At 49.9% G+C, this 24,104-nt stretch overlaps 1 protein-coding gene across 3 annotated transcripts in view; it reads right to left on the minus strand.

Annotated features, from left to right (window-relative positions):
- AGO2 (argonaute RISC catalytic component 2) overlaps positions 1-24,104 on the minus strand; it is a 1,138,923-nt gene that overhangs the window by 90,538 nt on the left and 1,024,281 nt on the right. For all 3 annotated transcript variants that reach the window (XM_069621684.1, XM_069621685.1, XM_069621683.1), the window contains one exon: positions 15,801-15,902. In XM_069621684.1, coding sequence (XP_069477785.1) covers positions 15,801-15,902 — 102 coding nt within the window. The remainder of the gene's footprint in view (positions 1-15,800; positions 15,903-24,104) is intronic.

Here is a 24,104-nt window from a genome sequence, read left to right on the forward strand (position 1 = left end):
AGTTCTCTCGGTCGGGTTTTCACAGTAACTTACAATGAAGAAAAGATGCAGCTGAAGACGTCTTTTCCTGCAGATATCGCTGTTCCTGAGCCTCAGTCGTGGGGACAACAGGGATGCACTGCATTGGGACTGGTCAAAAAGCTGGCAAAGGCAAATCTTCAATTCCGGTAGCTGTAGTCAAGAACACAAACTGGTGTCCTTCACCCTGGCTATTTGGTTTCCTGCAGCACTCTGAGGAAAATACAACCAACTCCAAGAATGGTATCTAGGTGGCTTACAAGTTGATTGGTCCCACCAACTCAAAAGAGAAGTCGTCATTGAAGGGCTTCTCTGTCGAGATGAACTTGGCAATTTGGACCTGCAGCAGAGCTTCACCCGGCAAACCAACGGTCCAGGAGTTGCAGCAGCCGTCCTCTTCCGGCTCGTCTTCGGTTCTTTCGGTAGAGTGGTCGACTCTGCCTTCCAAGCCAAGAGACTCACCTTTTATCCAGTTTTCTCCCATTCATTCCAACCTAGCTGCCACTCACCCAGCAGGGTGTCTGTCCTTGCCGGACAGTCAGCCAGCCAATCACGGCAGAATGCATTTGGGCCTCCTAGGAGACTAAGCACAGGGAGTTTCGGGCACTTCCCTCACTTCCTGCCCACCGCAGACACTTGGACACCAGAGGCGGCCTTCAGTCATGAAACCTGCCAAAGCCGTAGGAACAAAGGGACCAAACCTGGTTTGGCACGCAGAGACAAACTCTAGAAGGACCTTTCCAAAAAGAAATGGCGAAAAAAGAAGACCGGGACCCGTTTAAACAAAGGAGGCTCAGGCGCCATCTTAAAAAACATGGCTCCTGCGATTTTACACTACTGGTGTTCGCGGTCGGGGAAAAATCATGGAAGTTCATTGTAAAACTAATGCCACAAGCCATTTCGAGAGGAAAAGCTAGCATTTGACTTCTACATGAGTTTTCTAGACATAGGGGATACTAAGTAAACCCTCAAGCACTCTATTGTAAGATAGTGTGTGCTGAGTCTAGGAATTTGGAAAAACTAGTAAAATCAATTTCACTTTACTTTCTCTGGGAAACAGTAGTTTATCCTAGAGACGGTATTTAAACCTTGGGACAGCCTAAAAGGCTCCCCTGTGTCACTGCACTGAGGGTGCCGTGTGACACACCTGAAAAGATGATGCCCATGGAGTTGTCTAAAACTCCACAATCAATGAACGCAAGAGAAAAACACATCAAAAACATGAGAGGGTGGGGAAAAAAAAGGCTCTCACTCCAGGTAAAAAAATCAAGTGCTCAAAATCCAGCAAAGTTGCTGGGAGTCTCTAAGGTGAAGGGAATTAGCACATTTAGGAGCATTTTCCCCAACAACCTCCTGAGAACTTGAGTAATGATGGGGGATCAGAGGAAACTTGTATAGCTCCTCTCAGAGGAAATTCCCTTGAGCAGTAAATTTCGCACTTCTAGTTGGCACCGGTAAAGAATATGTCCATGTTTCCCAAAGGGCGAAGATCTTTTGAAGGACTTCCTGAGCTAGTTCCCACTCGTGGGAGACTGCACCCTGCCTGCTCATAGCATTCGCCGCCATGTTCTCCTCTCCAACCAGATGAACAGCTGTTAGGAAGATTCCTTCTTGAATTGTCCAGAACCAGAGCTGCATTGCATCCCTACACAGAGGGAGTGACCCTACACCACCTCTCGTTGAGGTAATGCGCAGCCACCGTGTTGTCCGTCATTATCAGAAAATGTGTTCCCCGTACAGACGGCAGGAAAGCCTTCAGTGCTAGCCCGATTGCTCTCATCTCCAAAAGATTGATATTTAGTTTGGACTCTGATGGAGACCAACGATCGCTGATTGTCAGATCGTTGGCATGAGCCCCCCCCTCCACCCGTGAGGGAAGCATCCGTCACTATAGTTACCTCTGGCCACGGTTGCCAAAAAGGCTCTTTCCATGAGATTTTCCTTGCTGGCCCACTACATAAGATCCTGGGAGACCTTGACGGAACATTAAGAAGATTCGACATCTTGCCTGAGAACTGGGACCATTGAGTCTGGAGAGCCCACTGAAGGGATCGCATTCTCAGCCAGGACTCTGGCACCAGAAAAATGCTGGATGCCATGAGGCCGAGCAACCATAAGAATTCGAAAGCCAGAAGAGTCTGGGCTTGTTGAAACTTGGAGACCATCTGTAGAATGTTTTGAGCCCTCACCTTGGGTGGCAAGCACATCCCCAAGAATGTGTCCAACACAGCCCGCTGTACTGGATCTGTTGGGAAGGGGTCATATGCGACGTCTTGAAATTGAGGGAGAAGCCTAGTTTGTGAAGGGAGTGGCAGGTGACGCTGAGATGATCCAAGGCTTGTTCGGGAGAACACGCCCTTATGAGCCAATCGCCTAGGTAGGGGTAGAGTTGAATCCCCCCCCTCTCCTGAGATACGCTGCCACAACCACCATGAGCTTGGTGAAGACCCTGGGGGGGGGGCGCAGGTCAAGCCGAATGACAGGACCCAAAACTGATAGTGCGAGTTGCCGTCTGCAAACCTGAGTTATTTTCTGTGCTTGAGATTCATCGGCACATGAAAATAAACATCCTGCAAGTCCAATGACACCAACCAATCCGGTAGTTGGAGGGCCTGAAGGATCTTCGAAAGAGTGACCATCTTGAACTTGTCCTTCCTGAGGAACTTGTTCAAGTATCTCAAGTCCAAGATGGGTCTCAGTCCTCTGTCCTTTTTGGGAATAAAAAAATACGGGGAATACCAACCCTTGTTCCTCTCCGCCACAGGCACTGGTTCTATAGGGTCTTTCTCTAGCAGGGTCAAAATCCCCTGCACAAGGAGTAGATCCGGAACCCTCAAAGAGTGCTTCCCCGGTGGACTGTCACAAGGTCGTTTTAGAAAAGGAAGGCAGTAGCCATGGGCTATCGTTTCCAGAGCCCATGGATCTGACATAATGCTTGCCACTCTTCTAGATGCTGAGACAGCCTGCCTCCCAACCGGTAAACAATGAGACCAGGCCTCAGTGCGGTTTTGAAGCGGCTGCAGCAGCACCTGATGGCAAAGAGGCTGCTGCTTGAGAGGCCCTTGCACCTCTACCTCGTCCACCACAAGGAAACCTATGTTGGCCCCTCTGACTGGCCATCCCTCTCGCCCTGCCAAATGGGGAGCAGTAGCAAAGGAACCCCTCCATTGCTGTCCCCTAGGAGGTAAAGGCAGAGGTTGTCGAACAGCTGCACCCAAAGACTTGGCAGCAGCTTTGGAGGTGTGCAACTTCAAGGCTCTCGTCAGCCTTGCTGCCAAACAGATGTGACCTGTCAAAGGGCATGTTGAGAAAACGAGCCTGCACATTTGGTGCAAACCCTGACTTCCGCAACCACGCAAATCTGCGCATCACGGTTCTCGTGGCCATGGATTTGCCGACACTATGCGCAGTGTCGAACCAAGACTGACGGGATTCACACATGGCATCCTTGCCATCCTTCACAGTAGCTAAAAAGCCATCCCTTTCTTCCCCTTCGGGAATATGCTCAGCCGCTAAAGAGATGCAATTCCACAGGGTGTGCCAAAACTTTGCTAAGGCACAGGTGGAGTTGGCCTACTTCAACGCCATACTCCCAGCAGAAAATACCTTGCTTGCCCATCTATCCATGCGCTTATCGTCTCTATCAGGAGGGATGGTAGGGTACGCTGCCTGCTTCGAGGTGGCCGTAGCTGTTAGGCAAAGTTTGAATGCAGTACCCTCTGGGAACACTACAAACAACTATGACTACAGGTATAGGCAACCCAACCTTTGGTATAAGCTTGTACTACACAGTTTTGGTAGTGTGTTGAGCAGTCATGCTTATCACAAGAGGGAATAAGTGAGCTGTAGTGCAGTTACACAAAGATTCACAATTGAAGGTATTCAAATAAACTCTTAAACTCAAGGTTTCTTGCATAAACAATTAATAATTTATCAGTCAGTTATAAAGCCTTCTTCAGAAGGGAGCAATAGAACAGTAGCACATAAATGTACTTCAATACTGTATACGGAGTTTCTGAATTGGACAAGGCAATCTACACACACAGGTGACTTCAGTAACAAGGGTGCTGGGGATATTAATACCTTACGGTTGGCATTCAGAATACTCTTTAAAAGTTGTTTATAGGCAAAGGTTATTTGAACACAAGGGACCACAAATATTCCAAAGCAGTGCAGATACTTTTAGAGTTCACTAGAAGAGTCATTCAATTCAATAGGCTAAGCCAAAGTCAATGGGCAAAAGTCTTGGATAGGATAAAGCACTTCTGGTAAGTCAATGGAAGGTCTTTGCACAAGGTCTTAGGAGTCTTTGATAATGGAATCAAATATAAGGCCACATGCTGATTACACTTTTAAGGTGCTGAAGTTACAAGCCCTTCCACAGTAAGAGGTAGGTTCTCAGACTTGTTTTACAGTACCTTGGTAAAGAAGAAAAGATGCAGCTCTGCAGATCTCACTGTTCCCGGGCCTCAGTCGTGAGGACAAGAGGGAGGACGTCCGGGGACTCCTGCACTCCACTGGCAAAACTGGCAACCGGCTGTTAGGGAGAATTCTCATAAATGTGCTAATTCCCTTCACCTTAGAGTCCCCCAGAAACTTTGCTGGATTTTTGAGGACTTGATTTTCTTAACTGGAAAGAGTGTGAGCCTTTTTTCCCACTCATGTATTTTGATGTGTGTTTTACATTTGTGTTCTTTGATTATGGAGTTTTGGATAACTCCATAGGCATCATCTTTTCATGTGTGTCACACAGCACCCTTAGTGCAGTGACACGGGGATGTCTTTTAGACGTCCCACAGGTGTAAATACCTTCTCTGGGGTAAAGTACTGTTCCCCAGAGAATGTAAAGTGAAATTGGCTTTACCAGTCTTTCCAAATTCCTAGACCCAGCACACACCATTTTACAATTGAGTGCTGGAGGGGTGCTGGAACGAAGAACCAAAGACTAGTTGGAAGAGGACAGCTGTTGCAACTTCTGGAATGTTGGTTTGCCCGGTAAAGCCCTGCTACAGCTCCGAATTGCCAAACTCCATTCGACAGAGAAGCTCCATCAAGGACGGCTTCTTCCTTTGAGTCGGTGGGACCAATCAACTCATAAGACACCTGGATACCATTCTCAAGGCAGGTTAGGATTAACCAGGGAGAGGGACACCAGTTTGTGTTCTTGAATCTACAGCTACTGGAACTGAGGTGACTCCATCTTGTTTGCTTTCTTCAACAATCCCTTGCAGTGCAGGAGTCCCCCGACGTCCTCCGTCTTGTCCCCATTACTGAGGCTCAGGAACAGCGAGATCTGCAGGAACTGTCAGGAACCACGACTTCAGCAGCATTTGTTTCTTCATACAAAGGTACTGTGCCAACCCGAATGAGAGAACGCCACTCGCGCGGTGAAAGTTCGTGAAACTTTCCCAACTTGCAGGCCTAATCACCTTGAGACACGACATATGATTCTTTTTCACCTAAACTACTTCTAAGAACCTTCGCAAAGACTTCACCGTTTGATACCAGAACTGCTGTTTCCTATCCAGAACACCAGCCCATTGACTTTGGCCTGGCCTATTGACTTGAATTGAAATCTTCTGGTGAACTGAAACTATTTGAACTGTCTAAAAAGTACATATGATCTATTTTATTTACCTTGTGCCTTTTGCTCATTTCTAAGTAACTGAACTGCCATTTGGCTCCTATTTCAGGGGACCTCAAACTGTCTCAAAACCTTAGAATTTTGTATTGAAATGTATTGGTTTATAATATTAAGTTGCCTTCTTCTAGTTAAATGTTTTTGAAATGATTGTGTAATAAATTACTAAGTGTTTTTACCAAGAAACCATGAGTATAAGTGTCTACTTGAACGACTGTGATTGAAAGTCCTCTGTGTAACTACTTGTACTGCTCACATTCACTCTTGAGATAAGCCTGGCTGCTCAGCTCGCTACCAAAAACTGTGTGGTACAGACTTGTACCAAAGGTTGGACTGGCTAACATCTGTAGTCCTAATTGTGTGTAGTGGTCCCAGAGGATACTGCCTGACGCTGGCAAACTTTACTTCCAGTGTCCGTTTCGCATTTCAGTTCCTTGCGGTACAGCAAATAGCAGTAAGCGCGGTTTCTGGCTGTCAAGGTTGACTGTCCTTGTGTCTGGTGTCCCGCACTCTGCTGAGGGGGCTCCGGTTTGGTCAGTCCTGATTCATGGGAGTCCGGGGGATCTTCCAAAAGCCAGCTTAAAAGTAAGACACACAATATGGTGCCCCGCTCCCTGGCTGTATCGGTTCCTGCAGCACTCAGAGGAAAGTCAACCAGCTCCGAGATTGGTGTCCAGGTGGCTTACTTTTGGTCCCACCAACTCAAAGGGAGAAGTCGTCCTTGCTGGGGCTTTTCCGTCGATGTGAACTTGGCAAGTATCCACTGCACCAGGGCTTCACTGGGCAAACCAACGGTCCAGGAGTTGCAGCAGGCGCCCTCTTCAAGCTCTTCTTCGGTTCCTTAGTCCAGTGGCCGACTCTCCTTCCAAACCAAAAGACTCTCCTTTTATTCAGTTCTCTCCCATTCAGCCTAGCCCACTCACCCAGCAGGGTGGCTGTCCTTGCCGGACAGTCAGCCAGCCAATCACCACAGAGTGAATTTGGGTCTCCTAGGAGACTACGCACAGGGAGTTTCAGGCACCTCCCTCACTTCCTGCCACCTCCGCGTGTGATCCCTCTAGCAACACAGGATTATCCTTGCGGGACATGTGTGAAAGAAACTGAACAGGCTGACACTAGAGAGATAAAAGCCTCCATTGAGAGGGGACCACACAGAGATCCCCTATCACGGCAAGTGGTCCTCCAAAAGTAGTGCCTTTGGAAATAATTACCCATAGCACAGACTTGATACCGTACAGCATCCCGTCCTGATGAAGGCCGTGCACACGATGAGGCATAACAGGCCCACCTAAACAGCTGAAACACCCTGGTGTAGAAGCACTACCACCAACTACAGTGCATTGACACGGTCTACCACAAAGAGAACTATTGTCTTCAACAATTCTATTTGTTGTTACTATGTCGAATTGTTTTTTTGTATATTTTATCATGTGAATTCTCTGACAAATAACGACTGAGATTGTGTTTGTCCTACACACAAATTGGTTGTTATGCCATAAAATGTTTGGCTCCGTGTGCTGTAAATATATTTTTGTCTGTACTTCCGGTTAATCACTGTTTGATGTCATATCTCTCAAATGTTCATTTTATGTTGATTCATACAATTTTATATATAAAAAACCAAGATTTTTCCACATAGAGTATGAAAAAGTGATTTTTTCCTTAATATATCCAGAGGGTGAAAAGGAATAGGAGTAAATTTGAGAAAATTTTGTTCTGGACCTATTCAATTGTATCTTTTGTTTCATGAGTAACCCTCCTGGGTAGAGTAGGCTCCAAACCAGGAGCCCTATTGTTGAATCATGCAAGGACTGACACAGAGCCTCCATCCGACTCTTCAGAAATGAGACACTCTGGAACACCAGGAGTTCCATATGGAAGACCAAAAGGCCCAACATATTCCTCAGACCTTTCTTCGTCCTCACAACTGTCCTATAGAGACTTAAACAAGTCCTTCCTTGGGAGAGGAGTACACCTCTTCTCTGTAACACGTCTTCACAGACTTAGAAGTAGCCTTCCTCGGAGGGTCCACAGTCACAGGGACCTCCACCCATAAATTCAGTCCAGATGGAATCATTGGCTCCGACGGCGTTGACAAAGGCGCCAACGGCTTCAAGAGCCTGACCGGGGGCAGGACCCGACAGGCATGGCGCCAATGGTGTTGACACCCTCAAGGGTTTCGAGGATGTCACAGGTTTCGATGGTTTCGCTGGGGACGAAGACCGCGACCTGGCACATCTCTGGAGAACACCCAATGCCTTGTCCGAACGGGGCCTCGAAGGCTCCTGCTGCTTATCAAACCAACCATCTGGGCCGAAAGGTGCACGAGCATCCGGCCGAGAACGTTCCCTGCCGGCTTCGCCAGAAGGCTCAGACGGAACTGTGCCTTGGGTTTCAAATATCTTCAACATCTGCACCCAGAAAGCATCCCACTAATCTGAGGTTGAGGATTTAGTGGGCAGGTCACCTTCTTCGAGGAAGCATCGTCTGAAGAGGACGAGGAAGGCGAACAGTGATGTCACTTCCTGGACCGCCATGACGAAGAGGACAAGTGGCGCGAACCACTGCGGGACCTGGAGCGGTTGGACTTTTTCCGACGAGGAGAGTCCCTTCTCGACTCGTCGGTCGAAATACCAGCCGACTTTGATTTAGGGGGCTGGGAAACCATTCCTACCTTCAATTTCCCCTTACGTTCCCTTAAGTCCTTGGCAGTCAACGACTGGCACTTTGAGCAGTCACCAGTAATGTGGTCCTCGCCCAGGCACCACAGAAATATTCTATGCGGATCCATAATCGACATCTTGGAGCCGCAGTCCCTACATTTCTTGAAGCCAGACCGAGGGGTCATTGGGGTAGAAGAACAAGTTACTCTCTTACCTGGTAACGTTCTTTCGATAGAATGGTCCGACGACGTATTCCATATCTATGACAGTAATCACCACAGCTGTGCTGCTTCGGAAAATTTTCGGCGTCTGCGTCGATACACCGTCCTCGAGGGCCTCCGTCGAGCAGACGTCACCGGATGTTATAAGTAGGACGCACGACGCCCATAGTCTCAGTTGTAGTTTTGTCCCCCAGAACGTGTGGCACCAAACCACTGCCAGTATGACCACAGAAAGCCTTGCGGAAACGTAAGCTGCAATCGCATAAGAAATTCTGTAGCGGGGCAGGTAGGGAGGGAGCGATATGGAATATGTCGTCGGACCATCCCATCGAAAGAACGTTACCAGGTAAGAGTGTAACTTGTTCTTCGAGGGGATTGGGTCCTCCGACGTATTCCATATCTATGACAGACTCCCAAAGCAGTACCAACGTAAGGAGGAGGGAAAAGAATTTGGAATATAGAAATTTCGAATGCCCAATCAAATTGCAGAGTAAAGGACCGCCTTGCCAAAGGCCAGATCCTGCCCATGGATAGAATCTAGGGAGTAGTGCCTTACAAAAGTATGGACCGAAGCCCAAATGGCTGCTTCACAGATGCTACGAATAGGAACACCCCTCTGCAGGGCAGTAGAGGCAGCCATACCCCTAGTAGAATGGGCCCGTAAGCCTACCGGAGGGTCCTTACCCGCCAAGCGGTAACTTTCAGAAATTGCCAAGATAATCCATCTAGACAAAGTCTGCTTAGTAACAGCTTGTCCCAACCACCTTCCGGCGTAACCAATAAAGAGCTGATCGTCCACTCTGACCCAGGACATGCGTGAAATGTAGAAACTCAAAGCTCTCCTAGGATCCAACCTATGGAGCCTCTCCTCTTCCTTACCAGGATGTGGAGGAGGATAAAATGCCTGAAGAACAACCTTCTGGCTTAACTGAAATTCCGACACCACCTTCAGAAGGAAAGGACGACGAACTCTAAGGACAACCCTGTCCTTATGAAACACAGTGAAGGGTGGCTTATCTGAAAGTGCCTGCAACTCACTCTGCGAGCGGAAGTGACCGCAACTAAAAATACAGGGTTTACAGTCTCAAAGGACAAGAATGTAAAGGCTCAAACGGAGCACCCATAAGGAATCTCAGAACAAGGTTTAAATCCCAACCAAGCACCTGGAGAGGTGACGGAGGAAACACATTAGTGAGACCTTTGAGAAACTGAAAAATTAAAGGAATTTTGAAATAAGAATACTCCCCAGACAAACGCTTAAATATGGACAGCGTCACCAGTTAACCTTTAACGGTACCCACTTGCAGGCCCTTGTGGGCTAACGAAAGCAAAAAAGACAGAACCAATGGAATGTCGCATGAAAAAGGATCCACATTCTGAACCCTGCACCAGTCGCAGAACTTTCTCCAAAGGCAACGGTACAGGGACTTTGTTGCCGGCCGTCTGCCCGAAAGCAACACCTCCATCACGTCTTCAGGGAGGTCCCAATCATTATACCTCAACCTTTCAGAAGCCAAGTGTGAAGGTTGAGGGATCTGACCTCTGGATGGAGAACCCAAACTCCCTCCCGTGAGAGCAGATCGTCTCAGTAGGGAAGACGATGTGGAGGGCAAATGGACAAGTCGAGAAGGTGCAGGTACCATGTCCTCCGGGCCCATGCCGGAGCAATGAGGATCATCCAGGCACCGAACCTCCGTAACCTCCACGGCACTTGCGGGATGACGGGGACTGGAGGAAATGCGTACAGCAGTGGGAAGGACCACTCCACCACAAACGCGTCACCTAAGGCTCTTTTTGGAGGAAATTCCCGCCAGCAAAACCTCTCGCACTTCCGGTTGACACTGGAGGCGAAGAGATCCACCTGAGGGGTCCCCCAAAGGGCAGAAATCTCCAGGAGAATCTCCTGAGCCAGCTTCCACTCGTGAGAGATTGCGCTCTGCTTGCTCAGAGCGTCCGCCGTCTCGTGTTCATCAACGGCCAGATGAACTTCCGAGATCAAAACTTCCTGCTGGATGGCCCAGAACCAGAGCTGCAGCGCCTCCCTGCACAGAGGAAGTGACCCTGCCCCCCCCCACACTTTTTGTTGAGGTAGTGCATGGCCACTGTGTTGTCCGTCAGAATCAGGACATTCTTTCCTCGCACAGTCGGCAGAAAAGCCTTCAGGGCAAGCCTGACGGCCCTCAGCTCCAACAGATTGATATGGAGTCTGGACTCCGACGGAGACCAACGACCACCAACTGTCAACTTATTGGCATGAGCTCCCCATCCCGTGAGTGATGCATCCGTCACGATCGTCACCTCTGGCCAGGGTAGCCAAAATGGAGCCCCCTTCCTCAGATTGCCTTCGACGGCCCACCACAGAAGGTCACGGGCGACCGAGGGCGGCACCTGAACGGGGTCCGACTTCCTGCCAGAGGATTGCGACCACTGTATCTTGAGGGCCCACTGCAGAGATCTCATCCGCAACCTGGCCTCCGGCACCAAAAGAATGCAGGATGCCATGAGGCAGAGCAACCTCAAGAACTTGAACGCCGGGAGAGTCTGGGCGTGTTGAAACTTGTGCACCATCTGCTGAATGTGATGAGCCCTCACCCGGGGAGGAAAACACTGCCCCAGGGATATGTTGAGCACTGCTCCGATGTACTGGAGCCGCTGTGTTGGCGTCAAGTGGGACTTCTTTAAGTTGAGGGACATGCCCAGCTTGTGAAGGGAGTGGCAGGTGACGGACAGATGATCCAGGACTTGTCGGGAGAGCGTGCCCTGATCAACCAATCGTCCAGGTAGGGGTAGACGTGAATACCCCCTTTCCTGAGATACGCTGCCACCACCACCACCACCACCACCACCACCACAACCACAACCATGAGCTTGATGAAGACCCTCGGGCAGAGGTCAATCCAAACAGCAGGACCCGAAACTGAAAGTGTGAGTCGCCAACCGCGAACCTCCGGTACTTCTTGTGCTTTGGATGGATCGGCACATGAAAATAAGCGTCCTTGAGGTCGAGAGACACCAACCAGTCTTGAAGTTGAAGGGCCTGGAGGACTTGAGAAAGAGTAACCATCTTGAACGTGTCCTTCCTGAGGAGTTTGTTCAAACTGCGCAAGTCCATGATGGCTCTCAATCCCCCGTCTTTCTTTGAAATAAAAAAAATATGGGCAATACCATCCTTTGTTCCTCTCCGCTACAGGCACCAGTTCTATTCTCCAGCAGGGATTGAATTTCCTGCGCAAGGAGCAGATCCGGACTCTTCAAAGAGAGATTCCCTGGTGGATGGTCGTGAGGCCTCTGCCGGAAAGGAAGCCAGTAGCCGTGGGCTATGATCTCCAGAACCCACATATCTGAAGTAATGGCACGCCACTCTACAAGATGCTGCGGCAGCCTTCCCCCAACCGGCGAACCATGGGGCCTGGCCTCATGACTGAGCTGAAGCGGCTGCGGCAGTACCCAAGGGCAAAGAGGCAACTGCTCGAGCAGCCTTGGCACCGTGAGTACCCTGTTTTTCACTTCTGGCACTTCTACGGTGGCACCTTTGACTAGCAGCTCCTCTCGATTTACTAAAGGATGAGTAATACCTCCCTTCCATTGCTGTCCCCTAGGACGAAAAGGCAGAGGCTGGCGAACTGCAGCGCTCAACGACTTCGCAGCAGCTTTGGAGGTCTGCAACCTCTCAAGGCTCTCGTCAGCCTTGCTGCCAAAAAGATGTTCACCATCAAAGGGCAGGTTGAGGAGCTGCGCTTGCACATCAGGAGCAAACCAGACTTACGCAACCACGCAAACATGCGTATTACGGTGCTCGCCGCCATGGACCCGCTGACGCAATCAACCATGTCCAGACCCGACTGAACAGGCTCACACATGGCATCCTTGCCATCCTGCACGATAGCAAGAAAACCATCCCGTTCCTCCCCTTCGGGAATATGATCAGCTGCTAAGGAGATACAATTCCACAGAGTGTGCGTAAAACGAGACAAGGCACATACAGAGTTGGCTGCCTGAAGCGTCATACCCCCTGAAGAAAACAGCTTCGCCCAGCTGTCAAAACGTTTGTCGTCCCTATCAGGAGGGATGGTAGGGTACGACGCCTGCTTTGCGGAGGCCGTAGCCGCCTGCACCACCAAACTCTCCGGAGTGGGGTGCTTGGTCAAGTAGCAGGGGTCGCCACTGGCTGGGCGATATTTCTTCAGCAAGGACTTGCTCACTGCCCGGAGACTCTTTGGAGAAGTTCAAGCCGCAGCCACCCTGCTCTGCAAGGCCATATGGAATGGCAGTACCGGGTCAGTTGGAGGACCTTGGTCGAGGATATCAGTCAGGTCATCCTGCTGAAAATCCCCAGGGGGAGCAGACCACCCCAGGTAATCCGTGACCCTCCACATCAGGCGCTGGTATGAGGACTCAGCATGCGTGCCAGGTTCAGGCCTACCAAACTCCACCTCCGGAGAGGTGTCCAGCCCACTGCCGTCGTGCAACGACTGACGCAGGGTCCTCAAGTTGAGTATGACGAGAAAGGAGGCCATCAGGAACCTCACCTTCCTCAGACCCCTCATCCACCTCAGAAATATAATCTAGAGGCAGGAAGGAGGGTACAGAAAAAGGAACAAAGACATGTTTTGCCTTGGCTGGAGCCTTTCTGGGGGGTTCCACCGTGCCACGGGGTACCTCCGACAAAGTCGCCTCAAAAGTCGTCGATGGAATCGGCATCGACATCTAGCACGGCGCCGACAGCTTTGACGGCGTCGACACAGGCCTCGAGGGCGGAGCCCCGAGCTTGTCTCTCGACAGCCTGGGCTCCGATGGCATCGACGACTTCCTCGGAGGCAGAGCCTCGAGAGAGTCCGTCGACCTTGGCGCCGCAGGCGTCGATGCCTTCCTCGAAGACTTCACAGGTTTATGAGGTCTCGAGGGCATCGCGGACCGGGACCTGGAACGGGCATGTCTAGAGCGACCATCCTTGTCCGACCGGAACCTCGAAGGTGCCCGTTGGTCGCGACGATCACTCGAGCCCGAAGGCGTACAAGCAGTGTCTCTAGAACGGCCACGGCCGGCGTGTCTCGACGGCGCGGACGGACCAGAGCCCTGCGATTGAAAAATTGCCAACATATCCTTTTCGGAAGGAATCCCATTCCTCAGGAGTGGAATGCTTGTTGGGGCAAGCAACCCGCCGACGGGCGGAGTCCTCGGACGAGGAAGGCGCCCTGTGACGGCGCTTCCTGGAGTGCCTCGAAGAGGCAGAAGAATGGCGGGACCGACTCCCAGACCTAGAACCCCCAGACTCACGACGACGATGTACGGAGAGTCACTCCTCGAATCATCAGTCGAAAGACCAGTGGAACGCGACTTCCGGGGCTTGGCCACTTTACCGACCGACGGCTGCTTCTTACGCTACCACAAGGCCTTCGATGCGAGCGACTGGCAATGGACACAGTCATCCGTATCGTGGTCCTCCCCGAGGCACCAGAGGCAAGCGTTGTGCGTGTCCGTCAGCGACATCTTGGACCCGCACACCCGACACTTCTTAAAACCGGACGGCGGGGTGGAAGAAGCCGAAGACGACATACAATATTCGCAAGGAAGTAATAGGTTTGAAGAACCGAAAGAACAGGATTCAGTAGACTTGAGGTGCGCCAAGATCTCCGAAGCACACACGTTCGCAGAAAAAATGGAACTAAGGCTACGGGCGTTGTACGTCCTACTTATAACATCAGGTGACGTCGGCTCGACGGAGGCCCTCGAGGACGGCGTATATACATCATCGACGCAGGCGCCGAATATTTTCCGAAGCAGCACAGCTGTGGTGATTACGGTCATAGATTTGGAATACGTCAGAGGACCCAATCCCCTCGAAGACATGATATGGTAACATAACAGTAACCACAAGGCGTGCTGAGTTTTACGAAGCAAATACGTTTGCGGAAAAAACGGAACTGAGGCTACGGGCACCGTGCATGCCACTTATAACATCGATGACATCACCCTCGAGGCCTTCGATATTACATGTCATAGATGAGGAATACGTTGGAGGACACAATCCATTCGAAATTATAATTCTCCCCAACATACACTCCTTCACAGGTTATATACATTGTATCGTTGTGTAGCGTTACAGTTTCCTTCTTGATTTGTAATATGTTCTTCTGTACCTAGAGACTTACCTAAAATATATCCTGGACTTTGGTAGCCCTCCTGGCTGTGTTGGACATTGTGTTACCCTGTGCTCAAAATCTAAGTGCTATACTGTATTATAGGTATATGTGTTGAGTATAATAGTTCTTGCAGAAGGTGATAGGAAGCCTGCACTAAGTTCTGTTTAGTACCCTGGGATTCTGAACCATATCATTACCGTGTGTAATATTGTCTATGGGTCTCATATCTGAAAGTTTATATGTATGGGGCCTACATTTTAGATTAAGGATCGAGTTAGGCCTTTACTGGCCATTTACGGTTTGTTTTTACCTACAGTAGGTTCTGCAATTTGTTCTGTGTAACCCGAGTACTTATTTTCTCCTATCAAATATTTTGTGTGTGACTTATAATAAAAGTATATTTTTACAGTATACCAGCGTGTGGTGTTCTTGTGTGGTGTCTGTTGGGACTAATTGTACCTCCCTGCAAGCCTTCCTGCATCCTAAAGTTAAGCCCGACTGCTCTGCTTCAGCTACCATTGGAGAGTCTGGTCTTTCCTTTTGGGTGACACACTGCTCCACCATTTAGTTAGTGGATTACAGAGCCCTCACCAGAGGGTTGAGCAAAAATCTCCTTAACAGGAATGGAGCTTGGTTGAACAGGAGCTAAAACCAGCTCCTGGCTGTCGGCATCACACAGTAGAAAGGAACTACCTCTAGGTTACCAAGAGCTATCACATAGCGCGCCACAAATCTAAGTGTCCCATAGGATGCAGTGAAAATGTTTTGCCCTGTATGATCCATCATGCTTTAAATGTGCCTCTAGATGTGTCTGAATGTGTCTTTATAAACATTTCCACATATCAAGTGGATGTCACATAGCTATGTTTGTATGACACCTATGGACCTGGGGAGCTAAAAGTAGCTCCTGCTAGCTGTTGATGTCAAGGTAACCAGGATCACCTAGGATAGAAATAGGAGCAAAATAGCTTCCAGCTATTTCAAACTCTGAGATCATAGTGTGCTTGGTACAGGAAATCACTAAATCGAAAACAAAGGCAATCCATGTGTTCCGAAGATTTTTTGCATCAGCTCATTGAAATAAAATACAAAGAGTACAACACAACAAAGATACCTGAATACCGGCATGACTACAAAGGTAGAAGTCAAATTCTGATGGGTGGGTGATTTTGGTGTCCACTGTGGTGCCTGCTGGAATGTTCCCACTCTTTCCAACCTGAAACAAAATAAAACAGTTAACAGTCAATGACAACTTCAACTGCTGTAAATGAAAAGGCGAGATGGGATTGACAGGGGATAGGGTATGCAGGACCACCAACTTTTAACTACCAAATAGGAGTCCACAACCGATGTTTGAAAGATTACTCTCGGCATGGTTATTAAAGGTGTGAGGGAAGACAGTCCACAACTAGGCAGTAGGGTTACCCTAATGTCCATCCGACTCTCCGACTTGTAAACATGGCGGATGGGAGTAGGGTGGTTATGTGGATTAGATACGCCAAGAACATTCACACAATAAACTAGTAAAACCCTTCACTAGTTTGCTGTGCAAAGAAAATGAAACAGTATTACAGGTGTCTTTGTAAAATGGATAGTTCAGTGTCTTTGGTCTTCACTTTTAGTATGAAAGTATTAATCTGTGAAGATCAGCAAGTCTGCAACGTGTTTAGTCTCACCTTCTGTGCATGTGTCTCAGTGACCTCTAGGTCATATAGCTCCAAAGATATCGCACATCTTTATAACTTTTTAAATAATGGCTTTCTGGTTACTGTAAGCAAGTTCTACAGGGTGAACAGGGTTACATTCTTAGTTAGACTTGAACCACACAAAGGTTTGGTAGAATGGCGAGCAGGAGGAAGGATGTAGAGAGGTACAAATAACTCCAAGCACATACTCATTCAAGAAAACACTAATACACGTAGGAGTTACATACAAAATAGGCATTTATTATATACAATGCAGAGGTGATAATTCACTAGTCAAGTAAGTACTTTAAAACAGCAAGTTAATATAAGGTCACTTTGGAGTATGCGCTAGATAATCAACCAGTCATAATAACTTCAGAATAGCAGTGGTAGTGACAAATCCCGTAGTAAAACCATCTGAAACATATATGCAAACTTTTACAAACTGGTACAACGTTTTATAACTTTAATCTAGCCTATCTTAAAGAGTCCAACCCTATCTCATGCAAGTCCGTGTTCAGCTGGGTCACCAGTGGCCAGGAGTGGAGCAAGAAAGGCAGGAGGGAAGGGTAAATGGTTCAGTATGGCAGAGTCCAGTAGGCGTCGCTTTCAGTGTTGCAGGTAAGTAAAGGCATACATTACTCACCGTAATTGTATTGCTGATGGTTGTATATGCTTAGATCCACATGCTGTGCATATAATTCAACATCTAGTGGTAATCGCAGAGTATTGCATCTTTTTTCGAAGATCAAAAAGGGTCATCGACATGGGCGTGACTAACACTATCCCTAACATGGTGTAGTGTACCCAAAATCCTTCACGGGTCAAGGGCTTACCGGTTGTTTTTGTTCTGCCGTGAGGGAGCCTTTCAGAACGTGAGTGAGTACAGGAGAAAGTAGGTGTAAGAAGTCTATGTTCCTTCTACTCCAAGAGGGGAGGAAGGGTGGGCGCATGTGAATCTAAGCAGATACAACCATCAGAAAAACGATTAGGGAGAGTAATGTATGTCTTCTGAAGTTTGTTAATCTGCTTAGATCACATGCTGTGCATAGACTATGTTAAGGATTCTAATCGGGCATCACACTCCAGACCAGGCCTCTTGCCACTAGCCTAGGATGCAGCGCACAATTAAAACACTTTTACTTAATTTCCTAGGATTCAGATTGAGCTGGCACCCAACCAGTCTCACGCCCTTTTTTACAAATACCCCGGGTTCACAATGGACCACCAACCAGGCCGGTGGGTGGTAATACAATATTTATTTTAAATTCAAAGAAAATCACACAAATTTAATATTGGGCAGCAATCACCAATGGGGTGATAATTATAAGGTAAACTGATGAATTACACTTAGTTGACCTTCTACTATAACATATCCAAAGCACAAATGAATAGGAGCAATTTTACCGTTCGGGGAGATAGTACCAAAGTTAAGATTTCCCCCTGTAATGCTCCCTCAAACCCCTATTAATCGAATTGAGTGGATAGAAAGGAGCAGCAAGGAGTAAGGTATGGATTTAAAAACCTTTGCAATTACACAAAATAACACTCAGAATTAGTAAATATTTGTTTTACCTGTGTGGTTGATTAAATGAGGTAAATATGAGTATAGCACTATCACAGATGTAAGAACACTAGCAGACTACAATGTCCCAACAACAGGCATACAGATCAGAAAATCAACTTGAAAGTGAACACAGTGCGGCCAAATCACACGCATAGAAATTGCATTTGCCAATTTACACTGGGTTAAATGTCAAAACGGTTTGAAAAACGGGTGAAATAGACAAAATCGGAAAGCCGTTATTATGCTCAATGACAGATGCACATCACAGGCATAATATGCAAGTGAAAGTGACTAAATTAATGACAGGATGAAATTCTCAATAGGAAAGGAAATTTGGGTTTAAAAATAAAAGCAGATGACAGAGGAAATCGGTTTAAAAAGGAAAGGACAAGTCTTACAGAAGAACAAGTTACTTTCTTACCTGGTAACTTTCTTTCGATGGGATGGTCCGACGACGTATTCCATATCTATGACAGGTAATCACCACAGCTGTGCTGCTTCGGAAACTTTTTTCTGCATCCTGCATCGATGACGTCGACGCGCCGTCGTCGAGGACCTCCTCTGACATCATCCGATGTGATAAGTAGGACGCACGACGCCCGTAGCCTCAGTTGTAGTTTTTTCCCCCAGAACGTGTGACATTAGTCCACTGCCAGTCAGACACAAAGCCTTGTGGAGCGTAAGCTGCAATCGCAAAAGAAATTCTGCAGCGGGGAAGGTAGGGAGGGAGCGATATGGAATACGTCGTCGGACCATCCCATCGAAAGAACGTTACCAGGTAAGAAAGTAACTTGTTCTTCGAGGGGATTGGGTCCTCCGATGTACTCCATATCTATGACAGACTCCCAAAGCAGTACCAGAGCAAGGAGGGAGGGAAAGAATTTAGAATCAAAATTTAGAATTGCCAATCAAATAGCAGAGCACAGGACCGCCTTGCCAAAGGCCAGATCCTGTCCTCGGATGGAATCGAGGGAATAGTGACGTACAAATGTATGTACTGAAGCCCAGGTGGCTGCATCACAGATGTTGCGAATAGGAACACCCCTCTGCAGGGCAGTAGATGCAGCCGTACCCCTGGTAGAATGGGCCCGCAAGCCAGCCGGTGGGTCTTTACCCGCCAAGTGGTAACACTCCGAGATGGCCAAAATAATCCAGCGAGACAAAGTCTGTTTCGTCACAGCTTGTCCCAAACGCTTTCCAGCGTAACCAATAAAGAGTTGATCGTCCACTCTGACCCGGGATATGCGTGAAACATAAAAGCTTAAAGCTCTTCTAGGATCAAGCCTATGGAGCCTCTCCTCTTCCTTACCAGGATGTGGAGGATAGAACACGGGAAGAACAACCTTCTGGCTCAAATGAAATTCCGAAACCACCTTCGGAAGAAAAGAAGGACAAACTCCAAGGACAACCCTGTCCTTGTGAAATACAGTGAAGGGTGGCTTAACTGAAAGTGCCTGTAGCTCACTCACTCTGCGAGCGGAAGTAACCGCAACTAAAAACACAGTTTTGAGAGTCAACAGCCTCAAAAGGCAAGGATGTAAAGGCTCAAACGGAGCCCCCATAAGAAACTTAAGAACAAGGTTTAAATCCCAACCGGGCACCATGAAAGGTGACGTAAGGAACACATTAGTGAGCCCTTTCAGAAATTGTGAAATTAAAGGGATTTTAAAGTAGGAACACTCTTCAGACGAGCGCTTAAAGATGGACAGCGCCGCCAGGTAACCTTTAATGGTACCCACTTGCAAGCCCCTGTGGGCCAAAGAAAGTAAAAAGGACAGAACCATGGGGATGTCACATGCAAAAGGATCCACATTCTGAACTCTGCACCAGTCGCAGAACTTACGCCAACGGTACAGAGACTTTGTTGCTGGCCGTCGGGCCGAGAGCAACACCTCCATCACGTCTTCAGGGAGGTCCCAATCCTTATACCTCAACCTTTCAGAAGCCAAGTGTGAAGGTTGAGGGATCTGACCTCTGGATGGAGAACCTGACCCCTCTTCCGTGAGAGCAGATCGTCTCGGTAGGGAAGACGACGTGGAGGACAGATCGACAAGTCGAGAAGGTCCGGGTACCACGTCCTCCGAGCCCACGCCGGAGCAATGAGGATCATCCGAGAACCGAACTTCCGTAACCTTTGCAGCACTTGCGGGATGACGGGGACTGGAGGAAACGCGTACAGCAGTGGGAATGACCACTCCACCACGAACGCGTCTCCTAAGGCTCCTTTTGGAGGAAATTCCCACAAGCAGAACCTCTCGCACTTCCGGTTGACACTGGAGGCGAAGAGATCCACTTGAGGGGTCCCCCAAAGGGCGAAGATCTCTAGGAGAATCTCCTGAGCCAACTCCCACTCGTGAGAGATCGTGCTCCGCCTGCTCAGAGCGTCCGCCGTCACGTTTTCGTCTCTGGCCAGATGAACTGCCGAGATCGAAACTTCCTGCTGGATGGCCCAGAACTCGAGCTGCATCGCCTCCCTGCACAGAGGAAGTGAACCTGCCCCCCCCCGCCCCTTTTTGTTGAGGTAGTGCATGGCCACTGTGTTGTCCGTCAGGATCAGGACATTCTTTCCTCGCACAGTCGGCAGAAAAGCCTTCAGGGCTAGCCTGACGGCCCTCAGCTCCAACAGATTGATATGGATTCTGGACTCCAACGGAGATCAACGACCGCCGACTGTCAGCTCGTTGGCATGAGCTCCCCATCTCGTGAGGGATGCATCCGTCACGATCGTCACCTCCGGCCAGGGAAGCCAAAACAGAGCCCCTTTCATCAAGTTGCCTTCGACGGCCCACCACAGAAGGTCCTGGGCGACCGAGGGCGGCACCTGAACCGGGTCCGACATCCTGCCGGAGGACTGCGACCATTGCATCTTGAGTGCCCACTGCAAAGATCTCATCCGCAGGCGAGCCTCTGGCACCAGAAGAATGCAGGATGCCATGAGGCCGAGCAACCTCAAGAACTCAAACGCTGGGAGCGTCTGGGCATGCTGAAACTTGTGTACCATCTCCTGAATGTGAAGAGCCCTCACCTGGGGAGGAAAACACTGCCCCAGGGAAGTGTCCAGCACTGCTCCGATGTACTGCAGCCACTGTGTTGGCGTCAAATGGGACTTCTTTAAATTGGAGGGAGAAGCCCAGCCTGTGAAGGTAGTGGCAGGTGACGGACAGATGATCCAGGACTTGCTCGGGAGAGCTCCCCCTGATCAACCAATCGTCCAGGTAGGGGTAGACGTGAATCCCCCCTTGCCTGAGATGCGCTGCCACCACCACCATGAGCTTGGTGAAAACCCTCGGGGCGGAGGTCAATCCGAACGGCAGGACCCGAAACTGAAAGTGCGAGTCGCCAACCGCAAACCTCAGGTACTTCTTGTGCTTGGGATGGATCGGCACATGGAAGTAAGCATCCTTGAGGTCGAGAGACACCAACCAGTCCTGAAGCTGAAGGGCCTGGAGGACTTGAGAGTAACCATCTTGAACTTGTCCTTCCTGAGGAGTTTGTTCAAACCGCGCAAGTCCATGATGGGTCTCAATCCCCCGTCTTTCTTCGAAATCAAAAAATAAGGTGAATACCATCCCTTGTTCCTCTCCGCTACAGGCACCAGTTCTATGGCGCCTTTCTCCAGCAGGGCTTGAATTTCCTGCGCAAGGAGCGGATCCGGACTCTTCAAAGAGAGGTTCCCTGGTGGATTGTCGTGAGGCCTCTGCCGAAAGGGAAGACAGTAGCCGTGGGTTATGATCTCCAGAACCCACACATCTGAAGTAATGGCACGCCACTCTACAAGGTGCTGCGCCAGCCTTCCCCCAACCGGCGAACCATGGGACATGGCCTCATGACTGAGCGGCTGCGGCGTTACCTGAGGGCAAAGAGGCAACTGCCCGAGCGGCCTTGGCACCACGGGTACCCTGTTGTCCACCTCTGGTACCCCTGCGTTGGCCTCTTTCACTGCCAGCTCTTCTCGCTTTACTGAAGGACGAGTAATAGCGAAAGGAACCACCCCTCCATTGCTGTCCCCTAGGACGAAAAGGTGGAGGTTGGCAAACTGCAGCGCCCAGCGACTTCACTGCAGCTTTGGAGGTCTGCAACCTCTCAAGGCTCTAGTCAGCCTTGCTGCCAAAAAGGTGTTCACCGTCAAAGGGCATGTTGAGGAGCCGGGACTGCACATCAGGAGCAAACCCCGACGGTGCTCGCCGCCATGGACCTGCTGACGCATTCAGCCATGTCCAAACCCGACTGAACTGACTCACACATGGCATCCTTGCCATCCTGGACCATAGCAAGGAAACCATCCCGTTCGTCCCCTTCGGGAATATGTTCAGCCGCTAACGCAACACAGTTTCACAGAGTGTGTGTGAAACGAGACAAGGCACATATGGAGTTGGCCGCCTGAAGCGCCATACCACCTGAAGAAAACACTCTTCGCCCAGCCATCAAAACGTTTGTCGTCCCCATCAGGAGGGACCGTGGCCGCCTGCACCACCAAACTCTCCGGAGTAGGGTGCCTGGTCAAGTAGCAGGGGTCGCTACTGGCTGGACGGTATTTTCGCGACAAGGACCTGCCCACCGCCCAGGAGACTCTACGGAGCAGTCCAAGCCGCCGCCACCCTTCTCTGTAGAGCCATATGAAACGCAGTACCGGGTCAGTTGGGGGACCAACATCAAGGATGTCCGTGAGATCATCCTGCACAAACTCCCCTGGGGGAGCAGACCATCCGAAGTACTCGGAGACCCTAGCCATAAGGCGCCGGTACGAGGAATCGGCATGAGAGCCAGGCTCAGGCCTACAAAACTCCACCTCCGGAGAGGTGTCCAGTCCACTGGCATCATGCAGTGACTGCTTCAAATCGTCAAATTGGCTATGGCCTGAGACCATCGCATCTGGAACCTGACTAGGAACCAGGCCATCAGAATCCTCATCCACCTCTGAAATATATTCCAGGTGGTGAAAAGAAGGCACCCGAGAGTGCTTGCTCTTAACCAGAGCCTTTCCAGGGGGTTCCCCCATGCCATGGGGTACCTCCGACACCCCGGCCTCGAAAGGCATTGAGGGCGTCGAGTGAATCGGCGCCGGCGTCGAGCGAACAGGCATCGGCGCCGAGAGGATCGACGTCGAGTAAATCGGCGTCAACGTCAGATGCAGCGCCGCCAGCATCGACGGCGTCGACACAGTCCTCGAAGCCGGAGCTCCGAGCGTGTCCTTCGACGACCTGAGCGTCGACGGCTTTGATGACTTCCTCAGAGCCGGAGCCTCGAGAAAGCCTGTCAACGCCCTCGATGCCTCAGGCGTCGATGTCTTCCTCGAAGACATCACAGGTGCACACGGTCTCGAACGCGTCGAGGACCGGGACCTGGAACAGGTATGTCGAGAAAGAGTTCCCTTGTTCGAACTGGACCTCTCCCGTGACTCGTGCCGACCACTCTTGCGAGCGGTGTCTCTCGACCTCTCATGGCCAACCCCACTCGGGGGCGCGGACGGTTTAGTACCCTGCAACTCGAGAATCGCTAGCATTTTCTTCCCGAAGGAAGCCCATTCCTCTGGCGTCGCACGGCTGATGGGGTAAGCAACATGTCGGGCAGAGTCCTCAGAATAGGACCTGGAAGACTACCGCTGTCGGCGCTTCCGAGGATGCCTCGAAGAGGCCGAGGAGTGGCGAGACCGACTCCTAGGAGGAGACCACAAGACTTCCGACGACGACGCGGAGAGTCACCTCTCCAATCATCCGTCGAAAGCCCCGCAGACTTCGACTTCCGGGGCTTGGACACCTGACCTACCGACAACAACTTCTTACGTTCCCGTAAGGCTTTGGACGTGAGCGACTGGCAGTCGATACAGTCATCCGTGTTGTGGGCCTCCCTGAGGCACCAGAGGCAGGCGTCGTGCGAGTCCGTCACCGACATCTTGGACCCACACGCCCCGCACTTCTTGAAGCCCAGACGCGGGGTCGAAAACATCGTCTTATGAAGGATTTTCTCACAAAAACGAACAGGTTCGATGAACCGAGAAGAACAGAACTCCAAAGAGTCGAGGCGTAACTGAGATTCACAAAGCAACACGTTCGCGGAAAAAACGGAACGGAGGCTACGGGCGTCGTGCGTCCTACTTATCACATCGGATGACGGACGAGGTCCTCGAAGACGGCGCATCGACGCAGGAAAAAGTTTCTGAAGCAGC

The sequence above is a fragment of the Ambystoma mexicanum genome, chromosome 5q (assembly GCF_040938575.1).
Source record: "Ambystoma mexicanum isolate Mex_15411 chromosome 5q, UKY_AmexF1_1, whole genome shotgun sequence".
Taxonomy (NCBI): domain Eukaryota; kingdom Metazoa; phylum Chordata; class Amphibia; order Caudata; family Ambystomatidae; genus Ambystoma; species Ambystoma mexicanum.